Raw genomic sequence first — 11212 nt, 5'->3', positions numbered from 1 at the left:
TCCCTACAGTCAGAGGCCAGCTGAATGACCACTTATGCCAGCTGAATCTTGCTGTCTCTGATGCCGAAGTACATCTCAAAACCATGAAATTCTCTGTTGATTCAGAATGGTAACACTGAGACACAAACACACAAAAATGACAGCTTTTGTATAGGCTTCCTGAAAAGGGAAAATTCTGAATTTTGATGAGAATATTTTTTCAATATTTTTTTGTCACTGTAGACTTGAGTGCTCAGAGTCAAATCTAGCTCAGAATTTTATGTTGTGGCAATATGAGGCTATGTATAATGAGAAACCACATTGTCATAAGGTTGGATGACCTGTTGCAGAAGGGCAATAGCTGTCATCAGGAAGCTACATGGAGCTGACAGTGGGATGGGAGAGCTCTTGCATGAGAGCTTTCTCTTCTCTGAGGTTTCCCTACCTTCTGTTCCTTCATTTTCCTGGTCACTGAGAGTTATTCTCATTGGAAATGCAACTGGAAGTGCCACACAAACTACTCCACATCTGTGATGAGTGCAATCTAGAAAAGAAAGTCACTGGGGAGATAATTAGTTCCCGTTGGGGGTGTGAAGGTACAGCAGAGAGTGGTGGGAGAGCACTATGTCACTAGTCAACAAGTTCTGGTCTTCCTCTAGCAGAAGAAATTGATATTTTGACCAGTTCATAAAGCACCTGTGTCAGGAATTGGAATCGGTAGTGTAGGAAGAGACTGCAAACAAAATCTCTAGATGTTGATACATGGGGGTTTTTTTGTCCTTATCTAACTACAATTGCATCAACCTTCAAAGGTTTCTCAGTCTTTCTTAATCCAAAAGGTACCTAAACCTTAGAGAAAAGCATAAACATCTTATGCAAAGTTACTTTTGGTTTGCAACTAAACATTTATACAAGGATATTTTGAATGTTAATTACTTTTTCTGACTCGATTTCTTACTTTGGTGTTCCTGTGTGTATTTAGAAGATGCACATGACTATATGATGTATTGTGGTGGTCCACAGGTTGAGAAATCCTTCCCCAGCTCTTTTTTTAAGTTACCAAGGCTTTCCAGCCTTCAGAAGAGTCTATGAACTCTTCTCTGCTCATATAAAAATCCTCATTTAGGTGGATGATGTCTACACCTAAACCTGCAAATACAGCTGTAACTTCTAAATCTCAAAGACACTACAACACTTTGTTCCCTCATTATCATTAACATCCAACAAGGGAGGTCGGTATGTTTACTCAGATTTTACAGAGGAGAAACAAATTATGAAATTGAAATCAGTAACTTTTTTCTAACTTTTGTTTGCCTTTTTAAGGAATAGGTGATTTATTCTTCCATCATTTAACACTTTTTTGAATGTTTTGAAAGTTCTTTAGCACACTGCTAATGGTAGCTATCAAAATCTTTAAACAATGGAATAGCAACACCTTTTAATTAAAACTAGGCATTTCAGCGTTGCCTTTTAATTAAAGCTAGGCATTTTAGCACTTAATATTCAACGTGCTCATAGTATTTCTTATGCATTTGAGCTTGCGGTGCCTTTGATGAACAATCTCTTCAGCGAGAAGAACACTTTTTGTTACTGCTCCTGGTAGGAAAAGTAGAGCTGGAGGAAGTAAAAACATCTCCTTGTTGTCTGAGTGACTCAGTTCCTGATCAGTCGTGCGATAAAGGCTTCCACTGGAAGATAGAATGCAGTTCCTAGAAAAGCTCCTAGGAAAGCTGTACTCCCTGCCATATTCAGCAGAAAAAGCACTTTGACAGTGCCTCTTTATCCAGAAGAGGCAAGATATAGAAGCTGGAGGGGGTCTTGCGTCTCAGGCGTTAGGGATACCAGCCCTAGAAGGGCTGAACCATTGTGTATTAGTATGTATTGAGCCCCCTTCCAGGTGGCAAACAGCTGCACCTTTTTATAAAAACTTCAAAAATGATCGTGAAGTGCTTGCTTTCAGCCGCCAAGTGTTATATTAATTGCACCGGTCTGCGAATGTTGTAGCTCAGGCACCCAGAAAGATGGTGAATATTTCATATATTTGTTTTGTATTTCCACCGGCCAACAGAATAATGAAATTCCTTAACTGCTTGTCTTTAACTTGCCTGAAGAAAGCACGGTATGTTGCTAAATCGCTTTTCACCAGCCCTGCCGAGAAACAACTTTAATCCTTGTTAGAAAATTGCCGAGTCTGGGCCTGACAAAGAGCTCATGCCTGGCGCATTGTGAGCGCCGGGAGCGGGGCGAGGGGAGCCCTTTACAGCTGCGTGCCTCCAGCCCGCCTCAGCTGGACTATTTAGGCCAGGAGGTTTGTCAATTCCTCCCGACAATGGAGCGAGTTTTTCAGTGCCTGTAGCTGCGCCGAGCCCCGTCGGGGATCAATGCCGGCCATTCACGCTGCACCCTCTTTCATTGCTTTGGTTTGTTAATTTAAGACTAAAGGTCCGCTGAGGGGGTTTAGGATGTTTAAGAAAGCTGATGAACTGTTTAAGAAATCTGATGAACTGAGAGCGTTTATAGCCCTGGTGTGGCAACTATTGGCACTGAGGGAGCTGTGTCCTTGTTGACCCTCTTGTTATTAAAAATGCACAAGTGCTGCGCTTCTCAATATTTCAGCACTCTTTCATTGTCAATACCACCTTCTGAGCCCTTCAGCTTGTTGCTTGCTCTAAAGATCTTCTTAGATTGGGTTTGAAAACTTCACCTTAAACACTAGATTAGACTGATGTTCTGTTTTCCGTGCTCCTGTTGATTTGTTGAACCTTCCCAGGGCTGGAAAGCAAGTAGCAGCTTGATGGGGAGATGGGCTGCTAATATGATTTACCAGTCTACAGTCATGCACAATAAGTGTGAATAAATACAGGGGTCTCACAGAGTCAAGCCTAGCCTTTCCTTTTCTCTTATTTTTTACTTTAAAAGAGGTATCTCAGGAAAATGAAGTGAGTAATGCATGCCCTTACAGGAGCTGGATGAGCTATGAATAAGAAGAGGGGGGAAAACAGGGAGGCAAACATATTTTTGTTAAAGTGGTTGGCTGCTGTTATGTGCTGATGTGAAAAAAAATACAATAAACACTGCTTTATTCTTGCATAGACGACAGCAAAGAATATGGCAGTAGCACCATACAATTGACATCTGCACGAGTCGCATTGTCCTTTCAGTGCTATTGTTGCTAGCAGGAAAGTCACTTTTTTCTTAAAACCAGTTAGAAGGATTTTATTATATTATTGCTTAAAAACTGTGCTATCTCAGGACCATTATCTAGCGGCTGAAGCTTTTGAGTTTGCAATAGATACCCATAAGCCACAGTAGATGCATCCCTGTCTCTGTAACATGCTCATGGTTGTCAAAACGTGTGGCCTTCGATTCAACCTGTGAGAGGCATTTGCAGTGCTGTGCATTTTAACACACTCCGAGAGAAGTGATAGGGAAATACTTTTCTTCTTATCAAGTCCAGCAGATTTATGCTTATCCAGATTCAGCCTATACTAAGTGCTCGAAATGAGAAGGAGTAAGACCAGTAGTTGACAAGAATCCTATCCATAGGTACCTCTAGAAAGACTCTAAAAATATACTGGGTGTGATTTTGATTAGAAATACTGTGACAATTCAAAATAAGAATACAGCTTTTTCTAATACAATTGCAGTCGTATTTTTTTTCTGAACAAGGTATGTTGACAAGAGCAAGCACTACGGTATCATTTCACAATCACCAAATTAAATGTTTCTACTGAAAGTTTAGCATATCAAAAACTACTGAGGAAGACATATTGTTTTTATTCACAAGTCTGAGCAGCAAAATTAACTCCCTCCAATTTCTTCGGTTTGTTTTCAGTCCATATAACCATATCACAGGAGAGTAATTTTTAGTGAATCCATCTTAATTAACTTATCTTGCTGGGCTTTAAAACACATCTTCCCAGAAAACTGGGACTAGGTCTATTCTCAGCAATCTGGCACCATTCAGTGGTACTGCATGGGGAAACCAATTACAGAATTTTTGATCCTGTCTGTCATTTGTTTGTGTGAGCAAGTTTGAGCCCCTTCTGCTTTTTACTTGATACAAACCAAATATATTGTGGACGTGTTACTGGATTTTTTTTTTCTTGAAGAACAGCAGTTTTGAGAAAACTCTGCTACTAAAATCATTCTCTCCACCATGGTTATGTTAAATATTAACAGCTATAGAGTCTGAGTTATAATATAATAATTTGGCTCATCTTATTGCACATAATAGTAGATATTCTAGGCAGAATGCTTCTGGGCATATGAATTTTTATGTTTATTAGATCAGCAGAGTTCCCCGAGTGAATAAGCTCAACTGTATGTTGCTTTCTAGATGCCTGTATACATACAACACCTGTCAGACAGTTTACAGCTGCCACTTATTAACAGCTCTGTCACATAAAAAATATTTTACAGATACTTACAAAGGAAGTCAAAACCAGCATACATGTTTAGGATGAAATAATATAAATAGTACAAGAATGTCATTCGGTGATAAAAACCCAGCATTCTATGGATATCAGCTCAGTCCCACATTTTATTGAATGATTCAAACTACTTTTATGAAATGTGCAGCTATCTGCATTTCGTGGTGGGTGTTTGTTCACTTCTGTAAAATAGTAAAATAATAGGAGAAACTCTAAAAAATTTTTAAATCATTTATTTCTAATGATTTATGACAATACATTTTATCACATTAAACAAAACAAATGAAAGCCATTATTATATGAAAATCTTATTTCAACCTTATCTTAAATCTGATAGTTCTGATGAGATTAGAATGTTTCCTGTAAGGAGAAGTATTTGTGTATATTTACTGTGCCTTTAAAGCTTTCTCCAGAGATCTTACATTTTGATGAAAGAATTCTGTTTCTGTCTTTTGTTACATGCAGTAACCAGTAATTTGTCTTTATTTTTTCAATACATATTTTATTTGTTAATGTAGAGGTGGCTAATGAGCTATATTGAAACCTTCCTTTGAATGACTTTATGATGTATACCTTGCTTCATTTTAAAATACGCACAGTGTGTCCTCTCTTTGCATATCTGTGTATTTTATAAAGGTACAGGAAATTACATTAGAAAATAATTTGAGCCTCTTCCCTGTAGGGAAGGAGACTAGAAACAGAGCTGCAACTCAAACTCTTTTAATCTCTCACTGCTCAAATGAAAAAAAAAAAAAAAATCCCTCTCTGTATTTTACAGGAGAGGGAAGAAAACTGCTACAACTATGTTTAGTAAAATCTCTTTTAATCCAGTTAATGTGAAAGAACTATTATAGTAGCTATTTGGATATGAGCATTTTTTTTACAGTGGAATAGACACCAACAGCAGAGAGCTTATTCTTACCCCATCCTTTTGTGAAGGTTTGAGTGAAAACATATCCATGCCTAAGACATAAAAAGGAAAAGTAGGCTGGAATTATAATGAGTAATTAATGTAAAACAAAACCTTAACAGGGTTATTTTGTGAGGGGGGACTGGTCTTTTGATACATAAATACAGATCTCTGATTTTTTTTACTTAAGTGATTTAAACCTAAAAAAAAAAAAAAAAGGCATGACAGATTTATTTCATATTCTATGTTTGATGCTGTCTCCTGTTTGGATTGGAAAATCTAGGTATTCCAAATGCTCTCTCAGGATACCCTCCTATCTGTTTTATTCCCTTGCTGTTTTAGCTGTCAATTCTCTCATGTAATTGTGTATTTAATATGCATTCTTACTGACAGATAGCGAAGTGCGTAACGCTGTTTTGCTTGAAAATGTTGTAACTGAAAGATAAAATGGCAGTTGCTAATTCATGTGAAGAACAGTCTAGGTCAAGTTATTTGATTTCCTACTGACATGCAGTTCTCTTAACAGGAAATTATATCACTGTTGACTTCAAGTGCTGATCTGTGATCATTTCAAAGTGTTTCATTACCTCTCATTACCAAATCTGTTAAATGAATACTGCAGGGTTGTTTGGTGGGTTGTTTTGTTTTTTTAATCCTTCTTTCAGCAATGGTATAGCAGCTCCATGAAAGTCATATGCATGTGGCTGGCTGATAGATTAGACCTTCAGCTTCACATCTACCAGCTGAAGACTCTCATCAAGATAGTGAAGGTAAATAAAATGTGTCTGTGTTATACTGCATAGTAAAGTATTAACATAGATAAGTATGGATCACACTAAAACTTAAAAAATATGGAATAAAGTTGCAAAATTATGTAGTTTTAGATTGGGGTGTGTGGTTTTTTCCACAGTTGAAGCAAATTTCAGAAGAAAAACAGTGTATTAAAACCTCTGATGTTAATTACGTGTGCACTAGTACTTGTCATCCATTCTGGACTCAGTGCCAGTTAAGAGTGTTTCAAGGAATTTCAACAGACTACTGCTAGCTGTACAGCAATGCTGTATGGTATTCCTAATAAATTATTGTTTGTGATATGACTGATTTTTTGTTGTTGTTTTATCTAATAAACTAGCATTCTTTCTCCATTTTTCCCACTCTCCTAAAAAGGAAATATTTTCTTTTTTATGTGCATTTGATTACTTGATTAAAAGGTTCAATTGGAAAACCATATTCAATATATTAGATAACATTTTCTAATCTTTCATACTCCAGGAGAAGTATCAATAGAAATACCAATCCCTCCAGTCCAGTCCGCAGTCATTTACACTGGCTAATGTCAAATGCTTCCGAGCAATGTGTAAAATACCTTGCAACAGGCAATTATGGGTTAACCTACCATAAAAGAAAGTTTCCTCCTAAATCCCTTTCAGATCTTACTTAATACCCATAGGCAAGAGACAGAAAGCCATTTCAGATTTTTTTTCCTTCTAACTCTGTCTTGTTTAACCCTGATAATTCTTGTGTCTGTAAAAATGCGGAGTAAGAACCAGAAGCACCTGTTGTCAATGGTGACCCTGATTTCTTCAAAATGTTTTGTCATAAAGTTCATGCAGGACTGTAAAGTCATAAATATTTTGAGTGGTGGATACCAAAATCAGATCTGCAACTTTCAGGATTCACTAGCTAAAATTAAAAAAAAAAAAAAAAAAAAAAAAAAAAAAAGAGAGAGAGAGAGAGAGAGAGAGAGAGAGGGAGACATGCAAGAAAAAAGTCATAATAATGATGGCATCGTGGCTCCCTGAACCACCCCAGCTTAGCTTTGCAATTTCTGACCCTAACTGATTTCTCTGGGAATAGGATTTGCCTCTTCATTATATTATGTGCCAAAAATGGCAAAAGCAGTTAGTTTGCCATTTGTGATTGAAATGAATGGCTCTTGTGAAAGCTCTTCTCAAGTGAAGGTAATCATCCTCTGGGAGAAAAAAAAAAAATGTTACAGGATCTAAAAATTGTATCCAGTGAGATCCAAGAATGGGCCAACTAAATCATACCAGCTAAATACCATCCAGAGGTAAAGGAGGAGGCTCTTAGCAAAACAGAAATTCAGGTGAATGAGCAGCACGGTCAACCAGGCGTCCCTGGGCAGCCTGGCACACTGAGCCTTTTTGAGCCTTCTTCAAAAGAAGTAGGCTCCCAGTAATGATGGGAACAAACTGGTTACTTCTGTGCCCATACACCTGGTTTGCTTTGCACATAGATCCCAAGTGTGTCATCCCGTGGCACCTTCCGTGGATACGGAATATTGAAGAAGAGGATGTCAGTCATAGAGGTTCTGGTCAATGTACTGAAAGGTAGAAAATCTTGTGCACTTGTGTTCTGGTGCGTGAAGACAAAGCTGGTGAAACAGGAACTCAGCACGCAGGAGGCTGAGAGGAAATAAGCAGTGATTCAAGTAAAGGATCGTAAAAAGCTTTCACTGCTGCAGACCAGCTGGGGAAGGACACATGGGGAGGCACAATTCCTCCAAATTCTAGAGTGAATGGAGGCACTTTTCTGTTTGTTTTTAGAAAAAAAAATGAGAGTTTGTGTTGCCCTTGCCATCTCTTGAAAATACTCCAAAAAATAAATAGTCAGTCATTTTTAAGGGACATGGAATGACTAAGCAACAGATTATTCTTTTGTGTTTGGATGCAGCAAAAGTAGTGGCATTATTAAGAATGATCAGAAGAGAAAAGCACTGCTTGTTCCCATTAAAGCCAAGAATGAGGGACGACAGCATAATGGTATTATTAGATGTCTGAGACACATGCAGAGGGAGGTGACTGAAGAAGGGTCAAGGACCAAGAGGAAAGTTAGGGAGAAATGAAAAATTAAGCTTGAAAGTGAACATTATTATCCTGCAAAAGTATGTCAAGAGAAGAGCAATGGCTGAACCCCAAAGTGCTGGTCTGAGAATGGGAGGAATACAATGTAAAACTGAAAGAAATTGCTGTAGGACCTGTTAACAGCATAAAAGGAAATTGAAGGCACAGTGTTATAAAAAGGGAACGCAATGGTGACACTTGAGAAAGACCAGGTAGGGTACTTGGAGGAGTGTGTGAGCAAAACATAAGCTACATCCATCGACTCTGAAGTTGACCTACAAAAGTCAAATCTTGGTTGCAGTGATTCAGACAAGGTTTAAATAATCGTCATAGACAGTGGCAGGAAGAAATTCTCCCAGCTGAATGTTACCCATTTTGAGAGGTGTCTTTTGCAGTTCTCTGAACTATTGAGTGAAGCAACATCAGCTCTTTTCTCTTTTCTGTCTCGAAGGGTTGTGCAGTCTCCTCCAGCAAAGGAATGGGCCTGATAATCCTTAATTATCTTCTGTTTTCTTTTTCACATGGTCTCTTCTATAAACACTGGGAACTTGCAGTAACAGTGTACACAAAATAACAAACTAGATAGACCAACTTGTCCTGATTAAGCTTTTTAGGCTCACTTCAAGAAAGATTATTTCAAACATGTTACAACTAAAAGTAAGGAAGACAGTGTAGATGATTTGCTATATGTTCACTTGAACATTACATCAATGAATAAAACAATTCCAACCAGAATTCTTCTTTGATAGAAAGTAAAATAAATAAATACTATATTTGCTGGTTCATAGGAAACAAAACTTTCTCAAGTTGGAAAAAAAAAATTGAGTCAAATTGTTGATGACTTAGAATGTAAATTATTTGACTGAAGTAATAAGCTGAGAAAAAAGTGTTCACATTACAGACTATAGATGATAATCTAAAATTAATTTTAATTTTCCACATTTGGCATGTAAATGTAAAGATGAATGCAAATAAATTTGTATTATGGGGACAGAGTCAGACACTTATCTTTTCTGTAAAATGACAGGATTACCTGTAGCCAAATTCACATTTCAGTATGCAGTTAGAAAAATTCTTTGTTGGTACAGATGTAAGTTACTGAGAAATCTGCAGAGGTACAGAAATGTAGCAGAAAAGACAATCTCTTAAAGGAATGACCATCAAAGTGTGGCTTGTAGACTCTCTAGAGATTATAGAAAGCTCATGCAGCCCAGAAACTAAGACTGCAAAATCTTTAGCAGACTGTAGTTGATAAGTCCCTAACAGCAGGAGGAACAAAGCTGTTCCACTGGCATGCTAAACATGGCCAGCGTGTGGTGGAAGACTGCTCAGACTTGCTCGAGTCCAATTTAGGATATTTTAATTTTGCTGCAGAAAACCTACCGAGACTTCAGGTTGCAAGGTGTCCTGGAGGGAACGCTGAACAGCAAAACCTACGACACCGTCCACAGCCGTCTGACCGTAGAGGAGGCCACAGTCTCAGTCACGGATGCAGGAGGACTGCAGGGCATTACTATGAAAGACAGTGATGAAGAGGAAGGATGATATTATTTCACCAAGCGTTTGGAGTTCTAGGGTGGTGGCCCGAGGGTGGTTCTTATCTTTGGCGTGGGGTTTTTTTGGTAATTTGTCCTTGTAGTTGCATTTATAGTTTTGCCTTATGGTATAGGTGCAGAAATGTAATTTGCTCCATTTTGTAAGAAAACTGCAAGTAAGATTATCAGAGGAAAAGTGCCAAGGACTTTTTGAGAAAATGGTTGTAGCATATTTTAATGTATAGCTTTGCTTAGGGCTGCAAGAACACTGGCATGGAGTTTGAGTTCGACTTGTGATTACATTTCTTTCCCTTTTTTTTGTTGCCATTCGTTCTTGTATCTCCATCAGATATTGATGTCCTGTGCAGAAAACAAAACGTGTGTCTCACTTAGAACACAGCTATACAGGAAATCATTCTTGGAATAAGTCAGTGCCCTAGGTAAAAAATAAATAAATAAATAGTGTATTTTCAGGATTATACTTTGCCTTTTTTTGTGCTTAATTTTACATTATTACGTGATGTGCATTAAAAGTTTTTATCTTGGTTCTTTGTATTTTGAGGTTGGTATATAAGTAGTAGGGCTTCAAGGACAGTCAAACACATACAAACTACTTAGGAGTGTTGTTGTGTCTACTCATTTTGCAAGTTTAAAGATAACTCATCATGTTGGATGTCAGTAAGCTTGCCATCAATGTTTCTATTTCTGTGAAAAATTTCAGGCAATAAGAACACATTTTTGTCGTGACCACTTCTGTATCTACCCAAGTTTGTATAGAATTCTACAATTAAAAGATGTTTTCAATATTTCAAATCATTTGAACTGTCGTATGACTCCTCATGAGAACAGGGTTCTCAGACCAACAGACAGTGCCTGGTGACTGTTGTTCTATACCCTCAACATGAGCCAGAAAGAATTCAAATTTTCATCAGTCAAAATTCACACAGCTTATGAAAAATGCAGCTGGGGGCAGGGTATGGGCACATGACTAATTCCTGGGTTTGTGTAGACAAAACTGGAAAGAAGACAAAGCAGAAAAAATATATTGAAAGAAGTAAGGAAGGTTGCTGAGGTCCTTGTTGAGCTTTAGTGTCATACTTGCAGGGCTTTGCTGATGAACTGTTGAGGATTTGCGAGGTTGGTCTGAAGTTTCCCTTCAAGAACAGGTTGTAGGACTTGAAGGGCCTGTCGCAAGCATGTGGGGCTGCAGGAACTGAGAAAGAGAGCTGCAAGGAAAATTTGCAGCACACATGGAAGCTCAGCCAAACAGAGAAGGACAAGTTACACTTCTTCCTAGCTCATCTAGGAAGAAACTCAAGAGCAGCAATTTTTTCCTGCAGTACACCAGCCTCCTTCTCTGCATGTGAGTTGAAGTGAATTCAGCAAAGAGGGAGGAGTGGGAGCTGGTGGGGACAGATGTTCTTCCCAGCTCTTCGTGCTGTGACTGAGTGCTCACCAGAAGCACAGGTAGGCTGAGCAGGCTGGGATGTG

The 11212-nt window shown here is 38.2% G+C and overlaps 1 protein-coding gene across 1 annotated transcript in view; it reads left to right on the top strand.

Moving 5' to 3' along the window:
• LOC103779587 (calcium-dependent secretion activator 2) overlaps window positions 1–10534 on the top strand; it is a gene marked incomplete at its 5' end in the record, with an annotated part of 87704 nt that extends 77170 nt beyond the window's left edge. The window contains 2 exons of the mRNA XM_008947225.1: window positions 5988–6092; window positions 9561–10534. Coding sequence (XP_008945473.1) covers window positions 5988–6092; window positions 9561–9731 — 276 coding nt within the window. The remainder of the gene's footprint in view (window positions 1–5987; window positions 6093–9560) is intronic.
• Window positions 10535–11212: the final 678 nt, after the last annotated feature.

This window comes from Merops nubicus, unplaced genomic scaffold, assembly GCF_000691845.1.
Source record: "Merops nubicus isolate BGI_N331 unplaced genomic scaffold, ASM69184v1 scaffold10149, whole genome shotgun sequence".
NCBI classification, from domain to species: Eukaryota; Metazoa; Chordata; class Aves; order Coraciiformes; family Meropidae; genus Merops; species Merops nubicus.
The sequence above is the reverse complement of the archived record's forward strand: the minus strand, read 5'-3'. Positions and strand labels throughout refer to the sequence as shown.